Source organism: Chlamydomonas reinhardtii, chromosome 9 (genome assembly GCF_000002595.2).
Source record: "Chlamydomonas reinhardtii strain CC-503 cw92 mt+ chromosome 9, whole genome shotgun sequence".
Lineage (NCBI taxonomy): Eukaryota > Viridiplantae > Chlorophyta > Chlorophyceae > Chlamydomonadales > Chlamydomonadaceae > Chlamydomonas > Chlamydomonas reinhardtii.
In genome coordinates, this window is record NC_057012.1 from 4,399,237 (window position 1) to 4,423,522 (window position 24,286).

Consider the following 24,286-nt stretch of genomic DNA (forward strand, 5'->3'; position numbering starts at 1 on the left):
GGGCGGCTGCTTCGCGCTCTACTACCTCTCTGCGCTGTCTGCTGCGGTCTTGCCCTGAGCAAGTCGGCCCGGGCTTCCAGAGCAGAGCCGGGTGGCATAGGTTACACGTGACTCCGTGACAAGACATGCGGTCTCCCTCGCATGTGAGAAATGGGCTGCGCCCGCGCTACGTCTCTAGTCTGAGGCCGCAAGCGTCTACCTCATCTCCTCGGACACAGCCGGGGTCGGTTCACGGCCCGCAAAATGTGTCCAGCCACGTCCCGCTGGCTCCGTGGAACACGAAGTACTTGGAAACAACAGCATGTATCTTCGCAATGACGCAAGGTGTTGCGACGCCCCCCGTGCGTCGACCCAAAGTACGGCTGCAACCAACACTACCACCACCACCACCACGATCACCACCACCACCACCACCACCACCACCACCACCACCACCACCACCACACGTCAACGCAACCTGCGCCGCGCTCGCGGCATTCCGCCGCGTCGGTGAAACTGCCAACCCCATCTCACACGTGTCCAAAACGCACATTGCTCGAACGCAGTGCTCCACTCCTTTGCAAGTCAGACATTTGTAGCACGCTCCGCGCGTGCATCCCGCTGCGGCGTGTCTGACGCAGGCCGGCAGCCGTTCTCACGGCCCTCCACACGGCCGTCCTCACGGCCCTCCTCACGATGCGCTGTAGTACCCCTGGCCCGGCTGCGGCGCGTACATTTGCGGTTGCTGCTGCTGCGGCTGCTGCGCCGCCACCATGCCGTACATCTGCTGCTGCTGCTGCTGCGCCGCGCCCGGCTGCTGCTGCTGTGGCGCGGCCACGGTGTAGGTGGCGAGCACTACGGGCTGGGCCGCGCCTGCGGGTGCCTGCGGTAGAAGGCGCGGGAGGGGGAGCGCGGGAGAAAAGAGGCGGATGGGTTACAGTGGTGATGGAGGCGACGGATGCCGTCAGAGGTGGGCCGAAGCAAGTCATTAATTCCCGCCCACCTGCCCCATTCCAAATCGTTGCTACGCCCCGCTGCCCACCCGGTTCCTACACAGGCAAGACTGCAGGTGGCCCTCACCCCCGACCTTGCCGCGCATGCCCCATTCTGAAAAGACGCCCGCTGCTAACCCCTACTCCTAACCCGTTAGTCCTGCTCCTACCCCTGCTCCCCCTTCCCGGGCCCCACCTGGGCATAGTAGGCCTGTGCCTGCTGCTGCGGCTGCTGCTGTTGCTGTGCGTAGTAGGCGTAATAAGCCTGCTGCTGCGCTGCTGCCTGCTGCTGCGCTGCTGCCTGCTGCTGTTGCCCCGCCACCGGCTGCGCGTACGCAACCGCCGCCGCTGGCTGCTGCTGCTGCTGCTGCGCCGCCGGCTGTTGTCCGTACACGCCCTGCGCCGCCGCTGCCGCCACCGGCTGCTGCTGCTGCTGCTGCGGCGCGCCGTACATGCCGTACTGTGTCGCCGCCTGCTGCTGCTGCTGCGGCTGGGAGGTCTGAACGGGCTGCATGCCGTACTGCGACTGCTGCGGCTGCGGCTGCTGCTGCTGGGGCTGCTGCGCCTGGGGCTGCGCAGGGGCCGGCTGGGCCTGGGCCTGGGCCTGGGGCTGCTGCTGTTGCTGCTGGGCGGCATAGGCGCCGTAGGTGGCGGCGTAGGGGCTAGGACGGTTCGCCTCGGGGCCGCTGGGCGGCTTGGGGCCTGCGGCGCGAGCGAGCGTGCGCCAGTGCGCGTGCAGGCACATGGGGCAGGGAGGGAGCCGTCAGCTGTGTCCGACGGGCTGCGGCGCCACAAGGCACGCGTGGTCCACGTGTACAGCGGCCGAAGCAGCCCCTCCGCCCCTCCCCTGCATGCAAGGCCGCGCCGCGCAGCGACAAGCAACTCACCGGCGGGGCCGTCACGGGGCCCGGGGGGCGGCGGCGGCTGCGGCCGGCCTCCGGGGCCCGGCGGCGGCTCCTGGCGCGGGGCGCCGTACCGTTGGTCCGACGGGTGCGCTGCAGCGACAGCAAGAGGCAACCACGGGCCGCAGGCGGTCAGCAAGGGCCACACGCCACGATGCAACAGATCACAACGGCGTGCGGGAGGCATGGGGGCATGGCGGCACACGAGCGCGCTGCCAGGGCCGCGGGAGCAGCGTCCAACGCCCGGCCCATTGCTCCAGCCAAATAAGCGCAAGCTAATGCATCAACCCCCCCCTCCTGACACCCCACACCCTCACCCCACACAACCATTACCCCCCAACCCCACCACCCCCGGGGATGTCGGCATTTCATACTTGTGGTTGAACCACTCCGTTCTCCACATGAACGGCTACCCCCCCCCCATGCGCACTTCCCCACCACCACTCACACAGCATCGGCCGCTTGCCCGGAGGCCCGCCCGGCGGCGGCACCGCCCGGTAGTCGCCCGGCTCGCGTTTCACGCCACCACCACCGCCACCGCCGGGCCCGCCATCCCTAGGCCCGCCGGGCGGCGGCGGCGGCTGGCCGTATCCACCCGGACCGCCGCCAGGGCCGTAGCCGCCGCCTGGCGGTCCGCCGGGCGGCGGCCGCGGTCCGCCGCCCATGTGACCGGGCGGCGGCGGCGGCCCGCCCATGAATCCGGGCCGGGGGCCCATGTGCGGGTCACCCAGCAGCATCTGGCCCAGCGGCGGCGCGTTGCCCTGCGTTGGAGCGGGCGGCGTGGATGTGGGTGTGGGGGTGGTTGCGTACTGGCACTAAACGGGGGGCGTTTCACTCGGGCTCGGATGCGCGGCCGACCGACTGACCGGGGCATTCATGCACGACTGGGGCGACGACTGCACGACTTGCTAGCTCTGACAGCGCTCTGGTACCCAGGCGACCTTACGCCTCCCCCTGCGTCCCGCCTCCCCTACCTCCGCTTCCCCCATCCCCAACTCGCCGGCCTCCCCGCCCCTCCGCTCACCGTCATCATGACCTGCGCCTCCGCCTCCGCCAGCCGGATGCGCAGCAGCCGCCGCAGCTCGTCGTACTCGTGCCGCAGAGCCAGCAGCCGGCCCGCCTGGCGGGAGCGAGGCATGGGGGAGGGGGTTACATTCATGATTAGTTAAGAAGTGAAGTCGTAGGCAGGTACAGTTGCAGAGTAGACGCGTTGTTAGGGGGAGGGGAAATGGGACACGGCCGGAAGCGGAGGCGGGGAAGGCATGGTGGCTACACGGCCCCGGAAGCATCGCCGCCGCCGCTCACCAGGTGCCTGAAGGCACACAACACAACCCATCCTACTGCAGGCAGCCTCCAGCCCGCTGGCCGAGGGCGCTGCAGGCACCGCCTGGCCAGCCCAAGCTCGCGCTCCCGCTGACCGCACGTCCGCGCCTCTCGCCTCGCACTGCCCACGCGCCGCTCACCTGCATGCCCTCCTTGCTGCCCGGCGGCGGGAAGTGGCCTGCGCCCTCCAGCGGCGGCGTGGGCGGCGCCTTGGCGTGCGCCGTCAGCCGCACCTCCTCGCTGAAGCCCTCCACCAGCTCCTAATGGGGGTGAGGCGGCGGGGAAGAAGGGGAAGAGCAAGGGCGGGCGTTAAGCCATGAGGCGCATGCAGGACTGCGTCCGCTGCTTTGCAAGGCTGCCGCCGCAGCCTGTCACACCATGCACTTGCCCCGCCCCCCAGCGCGTTCTACTGACTGCCTAGACCTGTGCGCCTAGAGACAAGACCCAGATGTGTAGACCCAGCTCAACCCAGTCCAATCCAGCCCGCTCCGCCTGCCCTCCCTCCCAGCCCGCACGCGCGCACCTCGTTCCGCGCCCAGTCCACCACCACGGGCTTCAGGCCGGGCCCCACCAGGAACGGCCGCTCGCGGCAAGACTGCGGCACCGTGGCGTGTATGTTAACAACGAGACGAAAGCCCGTGGCGTGTACCGTATGTTTGTTGTATGTTCAGGGAAAAAGTGGTATATGTGTATATGGCGGGACGTTGTGTGCTGAGCCTGCCGTGAACGCAAGCCCCAGGCTCGCTGCCCAACCTCAACCCCCCTGTGGCCCCTCCCCTCACCTCAATCGCCTTTACAGCGAAGCGCTTGTTTTCAAACGCCACGTAGCCCCACCTGCAGCGATAAGAAGACACGGGGCTGGGCATGAGCGAGGCGCGCCAAGCGGCGCAGCAGAGGGCTGGGCTGGGCTGTTGGGCTCCAACTGGTGTGCGTGTCCTACAGGCTACAGTGCGAACTAGCCCTAGCAATCTGTGCGGTAGCCCAGGGGCTCCTAGCAGGGCAGGTAGCACAGGGAGCCGTGACAAGCTACGCTAACCCGCGCCCGGGTGCTAGTGAAACGAGCAGCAGCAGCAGCTAGGCGGCACGGCAGTGCGGGGAGGTGGAGTGGCCGTCGTGCGGGGTGACACAGGCACGAGGCAAGCAGCCAGGCATGCGAGGCGTCCTAGTCAGGCAGTCACAGGCTGGTGATCTAAGTGACCACTAGTGGAGGCAGAGCACCAACCCTCGGGAGGCGTTGTTGGGGGCATCGCAGGCGACCAGGGCCTTGCTCACGGCGCCGAACTGCGTGAACGCCGCGTGCAGGACCTGGCGATGTCGGCGACACACGACGACGTGTGCGGCCGCGGGAGAAGGCGCACAGTACAATGCCGGAGTCGCAGAGAGTTTACACACACACACGCGCGCGCGGGTGCATGTATGTGTGGCGCCCGTGCGTCGTACGAGGGAGGCGGTGGCGGTGGTGGTGGGGGTGGGCAGTTGGAGAGTTGCGGAGAGGCGTGACCCGAACCGTGTGTGCGTTTTGGGCACAGGGGAGGCGGCAGCGCCGATGGAGGAGGTGGGTAGGGGCGGGGCGTGCGGTGCGGGAGTCACCAGCCGCATTCACATTTGGGGGCACGAGCGTGCGGAGGGCAGTCCGCGCGGCCAGTGGTGTGGGGCAAGTGGAGGTGTGGTGGTGTTGGGAGCAGGCAGGGGTTGGGGCCAGGGACAGGGGGGAGAGAGGGGCAGGAGGAGAGGCGGAGCTTCGTCAGCAATGTGATGGCCCGGGCAGCAAGGCAACAGGGCAGGGTTGCGGCGCGCAGGCAGGCAGGCAAACAGACAGACGGGCAAGCAGGCAGGCAGGCGAGCAACTCAGCATGCACCAGCCGTGACTAGACAGAGGTGCACGTGCATGTGCATGCCAACCCCCATGCAGCCATGCGGGTGCTAGTGGTGCGCCGTGCGCCGGACTCTCTGGTGCACTCAGCACGCGGCAGGGCATGCCGCCTATCCACATGTCCTGCCCTTGCATGACTGGCGAGTCGGCGCGCGCCGTGCACGGAGCTTGGCATACGTGCCGCCAAATATGGTATCAGTGTCTGCAGGCTGCTGGTGCACCGCATGCGTGGAAGCTGCCATTTGTGTTTTGGTGACCCTTAGCAATGCGCCAATGCCCCAACCACCACAAATCTCTGGCAGCCGTCCTTCCGCCCTTGCCACGCCCATGGAAATGCCGCATCCCCGATGCGCGCATGCCGCCGGCCCCATGCCACCTCGCCGCCGCCGCGCACCTCGTTGGTGACCGCCTCGTGCAGGTTGGTGACCCACAGCACGCGCTGGTTGTGAGACCTGCACCGAGACACGGCATGTGACACGGCATGACACAGGAGGAGGCGTTTCACCCACGCTACGCGAGCACCGGGTCCAAGCGCTGCTACGCTGCGCCACAAGGGCGGATGGGCTTCGTACGGAATCAAGATCCGCAGGTGACGTGCGGCAGCCGACGTGCCAAGGGTGCAAGGGGACTCATTCCAATCCGGATCCGTGGACTGTATGGCTGCAGGGCTTCCCCGTGCCCCCTCACGCCATGCCCGCGTTGTCAGTAGCCCTTGCCCACACCAAGGCAGCACTTGTGCCCCCACACAGCCATGAACACGCCTGCCCGCCTCACCACTTGACGCTAATCTGCTTGCCGTTCCAGTCCGTTTTGTTGAGCGCCTTCTTGGCCTTCACCGCGTCCAGGTGGTTCATCATCCTGGATGCATATCCGCGGCGTGAATTGCTGTTAATTTCGGGTCGTTGGACAGACTTTTGCGGCACCAAGCTGCGAGGCCCGCTGCCTCTCAAAAACTGCCACGGAGGATCCCGGCGTCATCTGCCTTTCGTTGCCATCGATGTGCCCCAGTCTAAAACTGAGTTGAAGACCTGCCTGACGATGCATGACTGCGGTGCGCCAGGCGCCGAGGGGCCCTTCTTCTGCACAATTACGGCCTCCTTGACGGCTCCATGCGTTCCGAAGATATTCCTGCACTCGATATCCGTGACCTCCGCGTGAAGGCCCGTTACATACAGCTCTTCGCAGCCCCAGAGCGACATTCTCGCGGGTTGGGGTTTGCAAGCTTGGGTACACGGTAGTTGGCGGCAAACGGTGATGGATAAGCTAATACATGCTTCAAGTTAAAGTTTGACGTAATTACAGTACCGTGAAGCACGCTCCATAAAAAGTTTTGGAAGGCCTCATTCCAGCGGCCTCATTCCACCGGCCCAAATTGCAAAGTACAGTCCCCCAAATCGTTGCATAACGTCGCAATAGAATACGTTGCAGTCTGTCCGAACACATCGCACGCAAGCGCACTGGTCTTTGCTCCTAGGCGGCACTCTGGCTTGCACCAGAGCCAATTTCACAGGCGTAAAAGCTGAGCATCAATTCACAATGTTCAAGGTGCTTGCTTTGCACGACGAGACCGACCCTCTGCGAGTGCTTAAGGCGCAAAGCAAGCGGGCGCAGAAGCGACTGCAGCAGCGCGAGCAGGCCCGGGGGTGAGACAAAGATAAAGAAACTGCTGAGATGTACTGCATTTATTCAGGGATGCGCGGACTTGCACGAGTAGCAGTCGATATAGCAGTCGCAAAGAACCCTGACGGTCCCCACGCCGGTGGGCTCGCTCGCTTTGGCGCAGAGGAACCCTTCTTCAACATAATGTGCACGGCTCCAATGAGGACGAGTGGACGTCGCAAGTGCCGCGCGCAGAGGTGAGAATATGGGCCTGTTGGAATAGCGGTCACGTGTCGACCAGTCGCGGACGGTCGGGCGCGAGCGCTGGCCAGCTGGCCCTCGGCGCTAGCTTGCTTCCACCTATCACCAAAGCGACGGCTGAAGTATGCGCGAGGGCCGTAGTCAAAAATGGGCCTGGACCGCCCGCCTCTTCACCTCCCGTTCCCTGTGCCCTGCAAACCCCCGCCTGGGTAAACGCCGCCACTGCCAGTCAACGGAGAATGCCGCGGCGCGCCTGTTCGACGAGCTGCTCGGCGACGGCTCCAACGGCGAGCTGGATCCGGCGCTGCTTGAAGACATCGCGCAGCAGGTCCAGCAAATGAGCCTGCAGCAGCACACAAACCAGCTGCAGCGGCCCACTCAAAATCATCAAGGCGCTGCCGGGGCGCGGTCGCCGGCGTCGGCGCCTCGAGCGGGCGGCGGCTACGGCAGCACCGCGTTATGTTTGACCAGCTCCCCAGGTGGCCCAGGCCTGGGGCCCGGCCCGGGCTTTAATCAACAACTTCAACAACAACGGAGTAATAGCGGGTATCATCAACAACACCGGCCAGGGGCGCAGGTATGCATGCAAGGGGCAACACATTTAAGCAGTCTCCTCGGCATGCCGACGGGCTTTGCGATTCTCGCGACAGCTGGGCTGCTCTGCTGGTCACAGTGCCAACACGCAGGCCACTCACCTTGCCTTGCCGCCCCGTGCTCCGTTCCTTGTGCGCCTCACAGCAATGGCCGAGCATCGTTCGGGGCGCGTCGCCGCCGCCGCGGCCGCCCACCACCACCGCAGACCTCGAGTACAGCCTTATGCAACTCTTCACCGTCAGTGGCAGCATCGGAGCAGGGGGAGGCGGCAGCGGAGCGGCAGGCGGCGGCGGCGGCAGCCCCAGCGTCAGCCGCCCCTCCACCGCCTCCTCCTCCCACGACTGGGGCTCGCAGTCGGGCTCGGTGCCGGCGGAGGAGTTTCCCAGCTTGGCGCGAGCCGCGACGACGGAGCGCCCGGCGACGGCGGCGGCGGCGGCGGCGGCTGGGTCGACGAAACGGAAGGCGCGGGCCGGGAGCCACCGCGTCGGTCTGCCGGTGGGCAGGCACGGTGAGTTGGGGGTGTCTCGGATGTCGAATGTGCTGGTGTTAAATTTGGTGTTTGGTGTGTGGCTTGGTGCGGGCACACATATGAGTGGCGGCAGCAGGGTGCCAGGGTGGCGCGTGTTGCTGGTCGGGGTCGGGGTGACTTGGTGGGATGAACATGTCAGAATGGACGTCGGCGACTTCACCGCATGCGGGTGCGCGGACGCGGCGGATAAGGCCGTGGGCGGCCCACGCCTGCCGCGGCCCACAGGCGCAGCCCAGGCGCAGCCCAGAAGCCCAGTACGCTCGTACAGCGGGTGTTACAGGATGGCTGCATGCATGCGGTGGCGGCCGTTTTGCTGCTGGTCGAACAGGACCTGGCCGCATGGCTCGTGCGGCTGCTGGATTGGGCGGTTGTGGCTGCGCACGCGTACGCCCTCCCTGGATGGACTTCATGCGCACTTGGTCTCTCTGTCACTCATTGGCAACTGGCACGCACACACGTGACTGGTGTGACTGGGGGGTCATACCACGCATCATACTCCATGTCACGTGGCTGTGGCTCCTGCGGCTCATGTGTCCGTTCATCTTGTAATGTGTTTCCTGTGGCTGTGCAGGGCCGCACGGCACCACCGCGACTGGCGTCAAGGTGCTGCACGCGGCTCGGCCGCATGCGGGCGGGGGCGCGGGCCAGCACGGGCACCAGGTGGGTCCGTGAGCCAGTCAGCGCCCCAACCTCAACCCCAACACTGCGCTGCCGGGCCCTGCCGCTCCTCCTGCGTCACGCCGCGCCGTTCCGCGTACCCCCCGCCCCGCATCCCCTGCTCTTGAGCCCCTCGCCGCCTCCTCCTGACGCCCTCGCTGCGCCTCCGGCCTCGCCACGTAGGCGGCGGCCGGCGGCGGAGCCGACTTCAACCTGCGGCTGCTGTGGGAGCTGCTGGGCTCGGGCTGGTGCCTGCTGGAGGACCCGCTGGCGGAGGGCGGCGCGGCAGGAGCGGCGGCAGCAGGAGGGGGAGCGGGAGCAGCAGCAGCAGGAGGCGGGCTGGGGGCGCTGGGTGCGGCGGGGCCGGACGCGGCGGCGAACGCGGCCATTCGGCGGCTGGTGGCAGCGCAGCTGGCGGAGCAGGACGACGGGCCGGTGCGCGGCATGGCGGGGGCGGGAGCGGGGTGGCGAGGGCGGGGTGGGGGCGGGGTGGGGGCGGGGTCGGGGCGGTACGGGGCAGTGGGGTGGGGGTTGGAGTGGCGGCAGGGCAGTGGTGCTTGGTGGTCAGGGGGTGGGAGGCGGGATCCAATTGGGATGCCGCCGGCTTTAGGCGACACCTGCGCACCGCGGGCATGCTGTGTTATTGAGCGCCCCTGCGCGTGTTGTGGAATCTGGAGACCGCGATGGCGTGTGTCGACGCGTGCGCGCGTGCCGTGTGTTTGCATGTGCAGGCCCGCGTCATCAGCCAGGAGGACATGATCGCCATGATGACACGTGCGCACCGCCGCCAGTACACCGGAGCCGGCACGCGGCGGGCGAGGCAGCGGCGCGGCAGGCGCGGCGGCGGCGCCGCTGGCGGCAGCGGGGACGGCGGCTGCGGCAGCGGCAGTAGCAGCGACAGCGACAGCGAGAGCGGCAGTAGCGAGGACGAGGCGCACTACTACAACAGCCGGGACGACTCCAAGTCCTGGCGGCGCACGGTGAGGGCGGTTGCCGAGTGGGGCGCGTGTGTGTGTGTGTGTGTGTGTGTGTGTGCGTGTGTGTGTGCGTGTGTGAGTGCGCACGGTGAGGGCGGTTGCCGAGTGGGGCGCGTGTGTGTGTGTGTGTGTGTGTGCGTGTGTGTGTGCGTGTGTGAGTGTGTATATGTGTGGGAGGGTTGCATAGTTGACGGGGGTTGCGGTTGGGCGGGGAGGTTGGACTTGAAGCGAGAGGGGAGGGGGGAGAGGGCAGGTGGAAACCGTAGGCGAGGCTGGAGGACTAGATGGCTGGAGGGCAGGCGCTGGCAGCTGCTGGCGGGCTGACGTTGGGTGGGCGCTCCCGGCGCACCGAGCGCCTGCACCGATCCCTATCCTACAAAGATGTTTGCGTGCTGCCCGCACGAGTGGTTTCCAACCTCCCCGCCCTGCCACGCCACGCCCGCCCTGCCACGCCACGCCCGCCCTGCCACGCCACGTCCCGCCAGGTTGACATGATGGAGCGGAGCGATTGGGTGCGGGTGACGGACACGGACGGCAAGCACTTCAAGTGAGAGGGCGTTTTTTTGGGGGGGGGGTCGCGAGGCATCGCAGGGGATGGGGGGTGCGGCAGGCAAGGAGTTACGTTGGATTTAAGTGGGTGGCAGGCAGGGCGGTCGGTAGATTCTGAGCCTGGAGCTGACCGGCAGCCGGGGTCCAGTGGGGCGGCTGAGGGCGCCTTAGTCACAGGATGCCACGGCGACTGCGTCGCGGATGCCGCCGGCCGGCCGGCACACGCGCATCTTCTGCCTCCTGTGACCTGCTCCCACCGAGCCCGACTGACTCTCTCTCTCTCTCTTCCGCCGTCTCCCTCTTCCTGTCTATCTCGCGCCAGGTACCGGCGGCTGCTGCCCAACGGCGCCATCCAGACGCAGACGGTGTGCTGCTCGCCCTCGGACGCCGTGCGCGGAGTGCGCAACCTGCAGGCGGACCTGGCGAGGAAGGTGGGGGCGGCAACCGGGGGAGGGTGGTAGGAGGGTGCGGGAGGAATTAGTGGGGGAGCAGGCTCGGGGGCGGAGGAGGGCGGACTCAGCGTGGAGTGGCGTGGCATGGAGAGTGGGGTGGAGGCCCGTGTCACCCCAAAGTGGCCCCGGCCCTGTCCACGTCTACAGCCAGTGCTCGTGGTGCTCCTCTCCCTCCCTCCCACCCTCCCTCGCTCAACAGCTGTCCGTCTGCCCGACTGTGCTTACCTCACGGCGCCCACCCCTCCTGGCCTCCCGACCTCCCCTTCACCCACTCCTCCTTTCCCCCTCTCCTCCCCTCCTCCTTTCCCCCACTCCCCCTGTCCCCCTCTCCCCTTCTCCTCCAGGACACGGAGGCCAACGCGGTCATCAAGGCCTGGCGCCAGGAGCAGCGCCTCGCTAAGAAGGCGGCGGCGGCAGCGGCAGCCGCGGCAGCCGCAGAGGATTCCTAGCGCGCCGGTTGATAGGTGATCGGGGGCGCTGCAAACCAGGGGCGCTGCCGTCGTGTGGCGCGCATCGAATGCGGTTCATGTAAGATGTAGTACGGTATTTGCATTGTCCTGCAAAGAGAGAGCGAAGGATGCGACAGCCGATGAGGGAATGGGTGCGTGTGGCGTGTGGCTTCCTTGTTCATATCATCGTGACAAGAGTGGCGGCATTCAAGCCAGGCGTGAGCTCTCGGGAGCTGTGGGGCTGTGCATTGGGCCTCGCACACACCTCCTAGGGAAACAGCAGCGATAGCCTTTGAGTGTCTGAGTCCGTCCGTCGCATGTGCACTGGGCGCGAGGGCGGGGGCTTGCGTGTTTGAGGCTTTTGACGCCGCCCAGAGAGGGAGTCGGAGGGTTCCCATATATTGATTGATCGGAATCAGTGTACTTGACGGCAGCTTGGACGTGTTACGGTATGATGGGTACGGTAGAGTGCCGCTTTAGGGTGCGTGTTAGAGCGGCATACTACATGTTACCATGTTCAAGTGTTTCTTTGAAGGCCGGCTGGCGACAGGCAGTCGGGACGGCTTGGACATTCACTCCGCCGCATGGGGATGCTTTTTGATTAGCGGACTATTTGTGAGGCATGGCAACGCACACTAAGACGCTTTGTTGCATTGCGAGCGCGCAACAGGGGAGTGGAGTAAGCTCACACTACAAAGCTGGTCCAGCAGGGCTGGGGGACACGGCGCACGGCTGAAGATGCTTGGGCTGAGGACACGTGTGGCGATGACAAATCCTCTGGAGACTAGAGAGGGAACGGGGAGCGCTGCTGTGAATTTAGCACCCCCCGGGCCATTTACGATTGAGACCGAGCAGATGAGTGACGTGAGCAGATTCTTGAGATTAGCCAGGCCATGCTCCCATTACTGTGCGGGCTGACTTATCAATTAGCTTTGGGCGGGAATGGGTGGGCGAGTTGTAGTGGACGGGACACGTACGAGCGGAGATGCTGGTGCCTGGAAAGGGGCGCAGTGGGCCGATTGACAGCGGTGATGGCGATTTGTTCGGGCTGCTGCACCGGTGCACATCAGTCATGAGGTGGTGGCGCGTGCACGCCGGTGCGTGAACTTCGAGTGGGGGCTTGGAGGCGGCCATCATTGGAGGGCGGGGATACCGGATACACCGTTGGCACAGACGGCCCGGGCGCGTACGACACGTGTACGCGTTGCAGTGCGCACACTCCCGAGTGCACCCTTCCGTCAGAATAGCTAATTAGCCATTGTGCACACGGTCGCGCAGCGACAGCCTTGGAAATCCACTCTACTGTGGCGTACGGTATTCGCCTTCTCTTCGAAATTTTGCAATGAAGACATGATTGCCGGGCTGCCCAGGAGTAAGCCGTTCTTAACTCGACTTCGCCATCCTCGCATCGTTCCCCCTTTACCCCACCGCGTCTCGGGGCCGAGTACCACCGAGTATTCTGCCTGCCGGCGCTTGGTCGCAAGTTCCGGGACGACTGAGACGGTTGCTGGGACGACTGAACGGGCTTTGTCGGCCTCTTCAGTCTTCACTCTCCTGCAAATCCGCCCCCCTCTACCGTACTGATTTCTTGACAATGCATCATTTATTATGGCCATTCATTTAGGCAGCGTCGATTGGCTGGTCGTGTCATTTGATAATCTAACGCTAACTGCCCATCGTACGTGGGGCCGAAGCATAACAAAGCTCGCTCTACAACAACTATTTTGATTTAAAAGGGTCTTTTTTGAGATCTTTCCCAGGCACCCCAGGCTAGCGACCTTCTCGCCCCCAAGCCCACGCCCAGTCGCAACCCAGCCCCCTTTCCGCGCTCGCCTCCGCCCCAGATGCTTTAGGACGTCATTCATTTGGTGCTTGATTGGCTGGCCCTGCAAAAGAGCAGTGGCACACACAATGGCGCCCAGTCGCACCAGCAGTCCAGGGGGCCGCTTCTTGGCTCAAGGAGCTGTCCTGCTGCTATGCTTTTCCGTAGCAATATGTCATGGAGCAGATGCGGCATCGGGGGGGCGTCGGGCTCTTCTTGAAAAAGGAGCTAGCGACAGTGAGTACTGCGGCGTAGGCACGCGGGTACCACTCTGGTCTTTTGCTGTGTCCAAACTTTGACAGCCTGGTAGACCCAACAGGTATCATCTGACAAGACCGCCAGCATACCCACGGCTTCGTATCGTTGTGTAGTATACGGTTACTATGGTGCGGAGCTGAGCAGATGAAACCTGAAAGGCCGTACGGCTGCAGCCGTGCATGGGGTGTGCAATGGGACACGCAAATATTTTCGTCGTGAAAACTACAAGCGTGATAGCGTGACGGATAGCGTACGCACAGTGTATGCAGGATACGCAATCGCCACTGTAAAAGGAGTAGGCATCAGAAAGTTATGTGCACAATTGTCCGGGGGGGTGCGTGCTCCAAGCCAAACCCGCACGCTCGGAGGGCTTTGGGAGTCGCCCGAGGCAAATCCTACCGCAATATTTAGACGCCGCCTTTTTGTAGGTACATAACTTACATCATTAGTGGACATTAGCGCTCGGCAGAGGACAAAACATGTTGGTCAGGGCTCAAGTCGCGAAATTGACCAGAGCCCATATCTCGCATAGGCGGTATTTTGGGCCTGTATCTAGTGCCGTCTACTAAGGTTCACCTATATATGTCATCCGGACAGCGTAGGGCGAATTCCAGTAAGTCCTGGCGAGCGCGACATTTAGCATTTCGACTTCGGCTCCCGCTCGAGTTTATGCCCGGAAATCATTCAGGGACCTTATTATATGTCACATGATAACATTTCGGCAGTCTAGGGCATTGGACACACGCAGTCCCTAGGGACTTGCCGGAGTGGTACCCGCGTGGGCGTAGGCAGGCGCAGCACTACGACTCCGAGAATCGTTTTGACGAATTCTCTGACGTAACTAACTCGCGAAAGCATACTTCACAACCCCTTCCGATTTTGCGTGATATCAGCCTTATGTGAGTTGATGCCGATGTGAGCCAGCGTGCTCTTTGCCACTCCCAGTTTTCCCACAATTCTACGTGACATTCATTCTCGCTTGATACCTGGACATACACGCTCGTGTAGGAGATGCTTGCGGCAGGAGCCCCAAGGGCGAGGCCGACCCCTGCGCCCCGGGCATCTGCACCCCCAAGAACGCTGGCACCTTCACCTGCTCCTGCCCGCAAGGCTTCCAGACAACCCCGAACAAGAAGGCCTGCATGCCAACTGCTATGCCACTACCTTCCCCGAGCCCCTTCCCCCCGCCCTCGCCCCGGCCCCCCAGCCCAGCTCCCTCGTCGGCCCCCAGCCCACGCCCCAGCCGAGCCCCCTCTCCACCCTCGCCGCCGCCCCCCAGTCCAGCCCCCTCCCCACCCTCGCCGCCGCCCCCCAGTCCAGCCCCCTCCCCGCCCTCGCCTCCGCCCCCCACACCAGCCCCCTCCCCGCCCACGCCTCCGCCCCCCACACCAGCCCCCGCCCCGCCCTCGCCGCCGCCCCCCAGCGCAGCCCCCGCCCCGCCCTCGCCGCCGCCCCCCAGCCCAGCCCCCTCCCCGCCCTCGCCGCCGCCCGCCAGTCCAGCCCCCTCCCCGCCCTCGCCGCCGCCCCCCAGCCCCGCCCCCTCCCCGCCCTCGCCGCCGCCCCCCAGTCCAGCCCCCTCCCCGCCCTCGCAGCCGCCCCCCAGCCCCGCCCCCTCCCCGCCCTCGCCGCCGCCCCCCAGCCCAGCTTCCTCCCCGCCCTCGCCTGCGCCCCCCAGCCCAGCCCCCTCCAGCAGCCCGCTCATTATTGGGATCACGCTCAAGCGGGTCCCACTCGCGCACGGCCCTACGGGCCGGTCGTGTCCCCAGCCCAATACCTTTCCTATAGCATCTTATACCACACATAAGGTCATTAGAGTAACCCGGGGGCATTGAATCGAGCCGGGGCCGACCTCGAACATCTAAATGTCGCGTTCGCCACGACACGCCATACCAGGCCAGACAGTAGCCTAACTACACCTACGCATATATCTGTGTTGACGGCAATCAATAAAGCCCAAAAACAACGCCTATGTAGGATGTTGGCTTCGGTCAATTTCGCGACTTGAGCCTCGACGAGCACGTTTTAGCCTGCTGTCAAGCGCTATTGCTCCAACAGATTGCATGTAACATATATATTAAGTGGCGGAGTCTGTATCCCGCTCTGCATTTTTCTCGGGGCGACGTCTCCTGGCCTCCTCGGCGTGCGGGTTTGGCTGGGGAAACGCACCCCCCGGACGGCACGCGGTGAAACCCCCTTGGTAGATTGTCCTTCAAGCATAAGCAAGCCATAGGCGCCGATATGACGACGAGATGAGTCCGTAGACGTGGCGGCTTCCTTGAAGGACAATCTACCAGGGGGTTTTGGTGCCATCCCGTGGGCACCTCCCTGGGGACACGCTTTTTCCTGGAGTGGGACCCGCTTGATCACGCTTTCCGGTCTGTCGTACGAATCCATTACTGCCAGCAGCGAGGAAGCCATGTCCCAATTCAAGGATGGGCTTTGTGCAAGCCTGCTGGCTGCCACGACCAAGGCTACCAGGTGCCGCATCTTAAGCATCAGGGCTGGCAGCATCGTAGTGGAGGCAGAGCTCGGGGCCGCGCCCGGCGTCGACGCCGCCGACCTGCAGGCCGATTTGAGCGCCGCCGCCAGCACTAAGACACTGCTACAGCCGGCCTTCGTCGAGTCCTACGCAATCACGGAATCCGTTGTGTCCATCATTCCCAGCCCCCCGCCTGCTCCGCCCTTCCTGCCCTCCAGCCCAGCCCCCTCTCCGCTCTCTCAGCAGCCTCCGCCCTCGCCTCCACAGCCGCCCAGCTCGCCTGCCGCGCCCCCTTCTCCACCGCAGCAGCCTCCGCCCGCGTTCTGCCCCGTTTGCATTGGGTGGGAGGTACAAGCTGGACCAGTTTTTAACGGAACTTACTTCTTCGACAATCCCGACAACTGCCAACAGGCCACGACTTACGTATCGAACCTGCTTCACACGTACACAATCCCGCAGCAGGGCCAAGCGGATGGCGGCTTTATCGCCCTGACGCAGCCGGTCAGCTGCCGAGGCAACAGAGTTGACGTTTGCTACACATCATTCAGCCATGGCATTGCCGCGAAGCTGAGAACGGACTTCGAGCTTCTTAACCCCCTGAACTACCTGGGCTCAAACAATCTCATCACGCCCGTGTTTGGGTTCCAAGACTTTTTCGCTTGCCCTGCTCATCTGGCAGGCATGATGCTCGACTTCACCACCTCCAACAGCCAATGTGGGCCCATCCCCTCCGGCTGGTACTGCGATCCATTACCACCTCCTCCGTCGCCGGCACCCTCCAGCCCGCCGGCAGCCCCCTCCCCAACCCCTCCGCCGTCCCCGCCTCCTCTCCCCTGCTCCGTGTGCATTGGGTGGCAGACAGATGCCCGGCCCATCTTCATGGGCGACTACTTCTTTCACGCCTACGACAACTGCGGGCAGGCGCTTGACTTTATGGAGTCACTGCTGGCGCCCTACCTGGAGGAGGGCGTGCTGGTCCCGGCGCAGGCGCAGGTCAGGTGCTCCGGCACACAGCTCCAGTACTGCTACACCGCTTACAGCTCGGAGCGCGCCGCGCAGGTAGGTGTTTGGGTGTGTGCACGCGTGTGTGTGTGCGCGCGCGCGTGCACCCGTTACGTGTGTGCGTGCGCCTGTACGGTATGCGCGTGTGTGTACGTGGGTGTACGTGTGTACAGTTTGCGTGTTTCTGCACATTTGCGATTCGTGTCCTGCTGCCTGGTCCGTGCATGTGTATTCGTTCGTTTAGTCCACCACCAATCGCACCTGAACCGTCCAGCACCCCGCCCCATGCCTACCCACCCGCGCATGCAGGTGAAGGCAGGCCTGGAGGCCCTGGGCGTGGCCGGTCTGATCCCGCGTGCCTTTGGGTTTTCTGACGTGTCGTCCTGCCCCGAGGACCTGGCCGGCAGCACCCTGCAGTTCACGTCCTCCAACAGCGAGTGTGGGCCAGTCAGCACGCAGCTGACCTGCAGCTACCTGCCCGATCCCCTGCCGTCGCCCGCCAGCCCAGCACCAGCCCCAGAAGCCCCCTCCCCTCCGCAACCTCCGCCCTCGCCTCCGCAGCCGCCAAGCTTGCCTCCCTTGGAACCTTCACCACCCTCTCCGCCCGGGCCTCCCGAGCCTCCTCCTCCCTGCGCCGGGTGCCTCATTTGGCACCTCAACGGCGGACCAGAAGTGTTTTTCGATGATACCAAGAACTGCGACCGGGCCACTGGATTCATTAAGCAGCTGCTTGCTCCCTACTATTTGCAGGATGGCTCAATCATCAGCCTGACATCTCCGATCAGCTGCTTCGCCAACGTGATCTACGTGTGTTACGCTGCTCCCAGCACGGAGAGCGTCGCACAGATGAAGGCAGATTTGGAGGCTTTGGGTTTCTCAGGACTGGTAACCCCGGCGTTCGGCTTTGTTGGCAACGAGTGCACCTCGGAGTTTGCCGGCACAACCCTCGAGTTCACGTGCAACACCTTCAACAACGTTGCGTGCGGCCCCTCAAGCACAAAGCTTACTTGCGCGGGCTTGCCTTCACCACCCGCGCCTCTGCAGTCGCCTCTGCAGCCGCCACCCAGCCCAGCTCCCTCTTCTCCTCCCCCCTGCTCCGTGTGCATTGGGTGGCAGACGGATGCCCGGCCCATCTTCATGGGCGACTACTTCTTTCATGCCTACGACAACTGCGGGCAGGCGCTCGACTTCATGGAGTCACTGCTGGCGCCCTACTGGGAGGAGGGCGTGCTGGTCCCGGCGCAGGCGCAGGTCAGGTGCTCCGGCACACAGCTCCAGTACTGCTACACCGCTTACAGCTCGGAGCGCGCCGCGCAGGTAGGTGTTTGTGTGTGTGTTATAAAACGAAACGAAAGCCTGCCCAATGTGTGTGTGTGTGTGTGTGTACGCGTGTGTGCGTGCGCGTGTGTGTGTTAAAAAACGAAACGAAAGCCCGCCCAATGACGCGACGGAGTTACTTACCGATACCCACCATTTTACCGAGCGTCGCGTGACTGTCGTGACCCAGGTAGTCATACTTACCCGCGATAAGCCTGGAACCCCACGGGCGACCATTCGGCCTGACCCGCGTGTGTGTGTGTGTGTGTGTGTGTGTGTGTGTGTGTGTGTGTGTGTGTGTGTGTGTGTGTGTGTGTGTGTGTGTGTGTGTGTACGGTATGCGCGTGCATTAAAGCTAGGTCAACGCGCGCGCATGCGTGTGTACGGTATGCGTGTTCGTGCGCGCGCGTTAGTTTGCTCGCATGGTCACAGCAATACTATCCATTCATGTCCTGCTGCCTGAGGCTTGTGTGTGTATGTGTTCACAGCCGCCAGCCCGCGCGCCATGAATCTGGACAAAACCGGTGCCGCCCCTCCCCATGGTTGCAGGTGAAGGCAGGCCTGGAGGCCCTGGGCGTGGCCGGTCTGATCCCGCGTGCCTTTGGGTTTTCTGACGTGTCGTCCTGCCCCGAGGACCTGGCCGGCAGCACCCTGCAGTTCACGTCCTCCAACAGCGAGTGTGGGCCAGTCAGCACGCAGCTGACCTGTAGCTACCTGCCCGATCCCCTGCCGTCGCCCGCCAGCCCAGCACCAGCCCCAGAAGCTCCCTCCCCTCCGCAACCTCCGCCCTCGCCTCCGCAGCCGCCAAGCTCGCCTGCTGCCATACCCTTGCCTGCGCCCAGTACTCCCGCCCCGCCTTCCTCGCCTCCTCCTCCCTGCTCCGTATGCATTGCGTGGCAGACTGACGCCGGCCCTATCTTCGAGGGCATGTATTACTTCGAAATCCCCGACAACTGCTACCGCGCCATAAGGTTCGTGGCCACGCAGCTTCTTCCGCCATACTTCTTCCGTGTCTTGCCGGATGGCTCGGCCGGGGAGATTCGCGGCTGGTCGTCTGTGACTTGCAGACGCGACAAAGTGGACTACTGCTATGAGGCAACGACTCGGGGCATCGCCGCAAACTTCAGTGCTGGCCTGCAAGCCCTTGGTGCCCGGGGCCTCCTGAGCCCCGTGTTCGGAGGGTCTGAAGACGGCACGTGCCCTGGTGTGTTTCCCGCCGGCACGGCTCTGGAGTTCACCTCGTCTGACAGCCAGCAGTGCGGCCCACCAACCATCCGCACAGTCTGCGACGGCTTCCAGCCGCCCAAGCCGCCGCGGCCACCCAGCCCAGCCCCCTCAGCGCCCTCCCCGCCCTGGCCGCAGCCTCCAGCCAGCCCGGGAGCCCCCGCCCCGTCGCCCCCGCCCTTGCCGCCGCTGGAACCGCCGCCGCCCATCGCACCTGCGCCCCCCTCCTGCTCCGTGTGCATTGGGTGGGAGACCGACGCCGGGCCCATCTTCGATACTGGCGTTCACTTCTTCGACGTTCCCGACAACTGCCAGCGGGCCACGGATGTGGTGAATGGCCTAATTGGCGGATACACAGCAGCAGGCGAGGGTAACGCCGGCTACATCGTCCTGACCCAGCCGATCCAATGCAAAGGCGACCGGATCGACTTGTGCTACGACGCGCTCAGCCCAGCGACTGCCGCGGCGCTCAAGGCCGATTTCGATGCACGCATTACGCTATTCTACAACGGCCTCATCAGCCCTGTGTTCGGAATTCCGGATTTCTTTTCGTGCCCGGTAGTGTTTGCAGGCAAGGCCCTCCGCTTCACGTCCTCAAATATTGGGTGCGGCCCAATCAATGTGAGGTCAGGCTGCCCCGACCTGTCCCCGCCACCCAGCCCAGAACCTCCCTTCCCCCCCTCCCCGCCCTCGCCCCCAAGCCCTCCGCCGGCTCCGCCTCTACCTCCGCCGGCACCTCCGCCTCTACCTCCGCTGCCGTCCCCAAGCCCTCCGACGGCTCCACCACCATTTCCCCCATCATCACCGCCCTCGCCTACCCCACCCAGCCCGTCTCCTCCTGCTGGACGCGTGTGCATCGGGTGGCAGGTAAACGCGGGCCCGGTCTTCAATGGCATTTACTTCTTCGACGTTCAAGATAACTGCCGCCAGGCCGATGACTTCGTTAGGCTGCAGTACTTCTTCTTCGACTGGTACAACGGCGCTACGACTGGAAGGTTCCGTTTTGTCAGCCGCAGCTGTTTCAACCGCAGTTACACTGTTTGTTATGAGACAGTCTATCCAGAGTCTATCAAGTACCGCATAGAGGGCGCTACCGTCTCGGAGTTACTCCCGCGTTTGGGTTTCCGGACGCCTCTGCGTGTCCTCGCGCATTCGCTGGCACGACGCTCGAGCTGATCTCCTCCAACACCGACACGGGGCCTGCCGGCAAGCGGTGGACCTGCAGCCAAGCGCCCCCGCTGCCGCCCAGCCCGCCTATACAGCCCCCCAGCCCGCTTCCACCGGTATTATCGTTCCCGTGCGAGGAAGTGTGTTTGTATTGGTACACCGATCCTCCCTCCAGTGTCTTCAACAACATCTATCCTACTGAAAGCTGCGGGTATGGCATGCAATTCGTGAATGAGTTGTTGGGTCCCTTCTTCAATTACATCTCCAACATGAACGGGTGGTTTAGCTGTTACGATGGTGTCCTAGGTGGTTGCTACTATCCATCGGACGGGGAGCATGCTTGGCGGATAAAAACCCACATCGACTCCTACAGCAGAATGGGCCTGATGGCCAAAGCGGTCGGGTTTCCGGACGCCTCGGTGTGCCCTCCTGAGTATTCCGGCTTGACCTTCTATTTCAGTGCAACCGACCACTATTTCGGCGCGTGCTCACCCACCAGCTTCAGCATGACCTGTCCGTAAGCCCAGAAACCCAGACAGTTGTTGCATGAGGCAGGGCTTGCATTGCATCTCGCTCCTAGAGTGACAACATGCTGTAGATAGACAGCTTGAATGGTTCGTTGGCGGACACCGCCCTACCTGGACACTGCCTTGTGTGGTGGAGTGAAGCAGCGAGCGAGGGTTGGATTAGTGGGCTGTTGAAATGGCTTGTTGCATGATGGGTGCGGTTGAAGGTTGAAGTCGTGTGTCGGTTGCACGCTGCTGCAGCTGCTGGCTGTACCTAGTAGTGAATGGAAAGTAGGGCGAGGGGCAGGATGGCGAAGTCCCGGCGGCCTTCTGCAGCGTATCCGCAGACCCCGCTGTAAAGCATTTGATTCCTGTGGCGCCTTTGTGTTATTGTGCATGCGTTACATGCACGCAGCACACTTAGCCCAGGCCAACTATGGCTGTGTGCTGTGTTCGATACTTGGAACTCTTCCAGTAAATACACGTGCGTTGTCCATACAATCGATCTTTCTAAGCTCTGTTCATGGAGGATGGACACCTGCTGAGTTCGCCCCGCCGTGCGTGCGACTGCGTGTGCAGGACACCAGATGCCACCCCGCCCTGGCAAGCGAGCCCAGCTAGCTAGCCTTACTCAGCCATGCATCTCATCTGAATCTTACACACGCACCAGCCGGCATCCCAGCCGGCGGCGCAGCGTGCACTCATTGTTGTGCGGTGCTGCTGAAATGATGGTCTGTTATCTGCTAGCTAGTCCTTAAGGATAACGCAGCAAAACACTCATCGGCAGTGCAGAGCAGCTCCATCCCATCAGCACAACCACCAACCACCACCATGCACGTAACAACAATGCTGCCGGCGGCTTCCCTCTTCCTAGCTGCCCGTCCATACGTGTGTGATTGCGCCGCAAACCGTACACACATATACGCGGTTACATATACGCGGTTAAGCAGATACTACCGGGACAGACCACAACGGTAGCCTGATCCAGCGACACCAGCTGATGACCAGCATACGGTACAGTACGACCTTCAACCCACTCACCCATCCCGTGCGCGCCCACCCGTCCCGATAGCAGCGCCGGCAAGCAAGCCAGGCTGTGACTGCGACGACGTACTACCACTCCCTTCCGGCGTCAGAGCGAAGAGCAGCCGAGAGCGGCGGCACGCATGGTCGTAGGTCGGCGTGATGAGCGAGTTTGGCTGCGCACTTACTTGCCTGGATGACTCAGATCTGAGCTATAAATATATATATTAGCCAGCAAGTAGCTTTGCAGCTCTAGGGGGCCGTAGCGCAGGCCGCAGCGGGGCGGCCGTCACGAGTCATGCAGTCCCAGCCATGCAAGCTTTCCACAGTCCCGGCCACAGCCAGCGCGAAGGGGGGCGTGTGCCTGGCGCAAATGCCCATGCATTGCCCAGGGCCCTGTCCAGGCGTGAGGACGGCTGCGTGTGCGTGTGCGATGCGCGTTGGTGCCGTATGAGCACGCACACACTCGCACCAACACCAATACACACACACACACAGCGCCCTTTCCAGCCAGCCCCTCACGGCATACATCTCCTCGGCACGCATGTACCCGCCTAGACTCCGTTCCGGTGCACAGTGCAGCGTCTGGGGCTCCACTCTGCTCCGCAGCAAGACAGGAGGCACGGCTGACATGCGCGGCACGCAAACGTCCCAGTCAGTCCTGTTCAAACAATCCGCTGGCCACCTTCATCCCTGCCTCTATCTCCTACGGTCGCACAACCCCACAGCACACGGGCCGGAACTCCCTATACGTGCTTCGGTTTCCAAGCATTCCCGCAGCACTGGGTGCTCCCATTCTCTGCGAACGTCCACAACGCCGCTCCTGAATGTGAGTGCGCACACGGTATCGCACCCGCTTTCCTGCTGCCCACGCAAACCGGGCGTTGCATTCTCTTGCACCCTGCCATTATGTCCCTACCCGAACCTAAGGCAGAAGCTTGGCCCCGTTCCAGCAGTGGTCAGCTCAATTCATTGCGCTCCAAACTCGTATTCTCGACTATGCCCATCCGAAAAACAAGAAAATGGCTCTCCCTCTCAAACACAGCCTCGCCCACAGCGTCACACCGCTCATCCTGCAACACCACTTGTTACTTAGTTGTTCCGCACCCTGCGTAGCGGCCAGAAGTTACCGGCAAGAATTTCATCATACGTACAGCCGGCTCCGATCATCCCGCCCAACCCCGCTGCCCCATGCCCTGCCCAAGACTCCAGCTGCCCAGCGCTGGTCCCGAGCGAGCGGCAACCGGAACCAACAAATGAGGCAATTGCACCGTCGCGTCTCCCCGCCATCCGCCACCAGATACCCGGGTGGTCCCATGCATACCGTATCCGGTTTTATGTACGTAATCAGTGCTTATAAACACACGTGGTGCAGCCAGGTTGGAAACATCCCGGCCGCTCGCGTGCTGAGACGCGTCCGACTCATACACGGCACCCTACTTCCCGCCACCCGTCGCGCCGTCGTGGACTGCCACGCAGTTCAGTCGAAAGAAATTTCTTCACGTTTACGACCCGCATTTTCTTCGACCTCGGGATGCATTGCGGGTAGCGTGCATTATGCACGTCGCCACCACCGGCCGATGCGGCCGGCACCCCTGCTTTCCACGTAAGCTCCATGCCTTCATCGCTACTCAACGCATACGGTATTACGAACCCTTGAGGCGTCATTGCCGCAAAAAAACACTTACGGCTGCTTACTTCACACGAGCCGCCCGAAGCTGCCGTCGCGCGCAGCCAGGCTCTCGATATTGTGAAGCGCCCCTTGCAGCGCTTCCTTCAGAGCCGTGCCGCCACCCGCGCTGCCAGCCTCTGCTAGCAACCCGCCGGCGGTGCCGCCCACCGCCACCGCCATAGCGGCCGCCGCCACCAGGCCCCCCGTTGCCGCATCGCCCGCCGCTGCGGCGGTCGCCGCCGCCTCCGCCGCCACCGCGTCTGCCAGACTGGACCCCATGAGCATACCGCCCTCGCCAGCGCCGCCGCCGGCGTGCATGCTGCCGTCGGCGGCGCCGCCGGTGCTGCTGTTGCGGCCTGCCATGCCCATGGTCAGCGCCACTCCAATCTGCATCAGCTCGCGGCAGTTCTCCAGCACCTGCGGCCCGCTGGTGGCCAGGTCCAGCATCTGTGTGCACACACACACACACACGCACACAAGCAACATCACTGTGAGACATACACAACATCGAATCAGCAGTTGGCTCCAGCCGCAGCCAGCAGCTGCAGCCGCCACACTCAACGCAGCCCGCAGTGGCATCCGCAAAACTCCTGGCACCGCGCGCCCCGCGCCCCTCTCCTCTCCTCTCCTCCCCTCCCCTCCCCTTTCCTCCCCTCCCCTCCCCTCCCCTCCCCTCCCCT

The 24,286-nt window shown here is 63.7% G+C and overlaps 4 protein-coding genes across 6 annotated transcripts in view; 2 read left to right on the top strand and 2 right to left on the bottom strand.

Moving 5' to 3' along the window:
- Positions 1-7: 7 nt before the first annotated feature.
- On the bottom strand, positions 8-6,353 carry CHLRE_09g395436v5 (uncharacterized protein). Its single transcript, XM_043065755.1, has 12 exons — positions 6,102-6,353; positions 5,844-5,927; positions 5,464-5,521; positions 4,419-4,501; positions 3,979-4,030; positions 3,720-3,791; positions 3,337-3,456; positions 2,898-2,993; positions 2,322-2,634; positions 1,859-1,966; positions 1,168-1,673; positions 8-862 (listed from the first exon to the last, which is right to left on the bottom strand). Exons 1-12 carry the CDS (start codon positions 6,266-6,268, stop codon positions 671-673), a joined length of 1,851 nt encoding a protein of 616 aa, XP_042921253.1. The 5' UTR covers positions 6,269-6,353; the 3' UTR covers positions 8-670.
- A 150-nt stretch (positions 6,354-6,503) lies between these two features.
- On the top strand, positions 6,504-12,535 carry CHLRE_09g395473v5 (uncharacterized protein). Its single transcript, XM_043065758.1, has 10 exons — positions 6,504-6,712; positions 6,853-6,925; positions 7,159-7,506; positions 7,668-8,031; positions 8,624-8,712; positions 8,893-9,144; positions 9,441-9,689; positions 10,172-10,233; positions 10,558-10,666; positions 11,032-12,535. The coding sequence occupies exons 1-10, from the start codon at positions 6,606-6,608 to the stop codon at positions 11,134-11,136; spliced, it is 1,758 nt and encodes a 585-aa protein (XP_042921254.1). The 5' UTR covers positions 6,504-6,605; the 3' UTR covers positions 11,137-12,535.
- Positions 12,536-13,643: 1,108 nt separating this feature from the next.
- On the top strand, positions 13,644-21,282 carry CHLRE_09g395510v5 (uncharacterized protein). The gene is made up of 6 exons (XM_043065760.1): positions 13,644-14,936; positions 15,695-16,754; positions 17,007-18,014; positions 18,564-19,859; positions 19,940-20,105; positions 20,581-21,282. Exons 1-6 carry the CDS (start codon positions 14,371-14,373, stop codon positions 20,634-20,636), a joined length of 4,152 nt encoding a protein of 1,383 aa, XP_042921255.1. The 5' UTR covers positions 13,644-14,370; the 3' UTR covers positions 20,637-21,282.
- An 18-nt stretch (positions 21,283-21,300) lies between these two features.
- The window catches only part of CHLRE_09g395547v5 (uncharacterized protein), a 6,213-nt gene continuing 3,227 nt past the window's right edge, over positions 21,301-24,286 (bottom strand). The window contains exon 5 of one of the 3 annotated variants that reach the window (XM_043065761.1): positions 21,301-24,053. In XM_043065761.1, coding sequence (XP_042921256.1) covers positions 23,634-24,053 — 420 coding nt within the window. In that variant the 3' untranslated portion in view covers positions 21,301-23,633. The remainder of the gene's footprint in view (positions 24,054-24,286) is intronic. The other 2 variants (XM_043065762.1, XM_043065763.1) reach the window with 2 other exon arrangements.

Coding starts and splice junctions, on each gene's coding strand:
- CHLRE_09g395436v5 (XM_043065755.1), bottom strand. CDS start 6,268: ATGTCGCTCTGGGGCTGCGAAGAGCTGTATGTAACGGGCCTTCACGCG. Junction 2,635..2,897: donor AGGCGCAGGTCATGATGACG/GTGAGCGGAGGG, acceptor GCTCCAACGCAG/GGCAACGCGCCGCCGCTGGG. Junction 863..1,167: donor CACAGGCCTACTATGCCCAG/GTGGGGCCCGGG, acceptor CTTCTACCGCAG/GCACCCGCAGGCGCGGCCCA.
- CHLRE_09g395473v5 (XM_043065758.1), top strand. CDS start 6,606: ATGTTCAAGGTGCTTGCTTTGCACGACGAGACCGACCCTCTGCGAGTG. Junction 6,926..7,158: donor CGCAAGTGCCGCGCGCAGAG/GTGAGAATATGG, acceptor CGCCACTGCCAG/TCAACGGAGAATGCCGCGGC. Junction 8,032..8,623: donor TCTGCCGGTGGGCAGGCACG/GTGAGTTGGGGG, acceptor GTGGCTGTGCAG/GGCCGCACGGCACCACCGCG.
- CHLRE_09g395510v5 (XM_043065760.1), top strand. CDS start 14,371: ATGCCACTACCTTCCCCGAGCCCCTTCCCCCCGCCCTCGCCCCGGCCC. Junction 19,860..19,939: donor TTGGGTGCGGCCCAATCAAT/GTGAGGTCAGGC, acceptor CTCGCCCCCAAG/CCCTCCGCCGGCTCCGCCTC. Junction 20,106..20,580: donor GCGTGTGCATCGGGTGGCAG/GTAAACGCGGGC, acceptor TCCTCCCTCCAG/TGTCTTCAACAACATCTATC.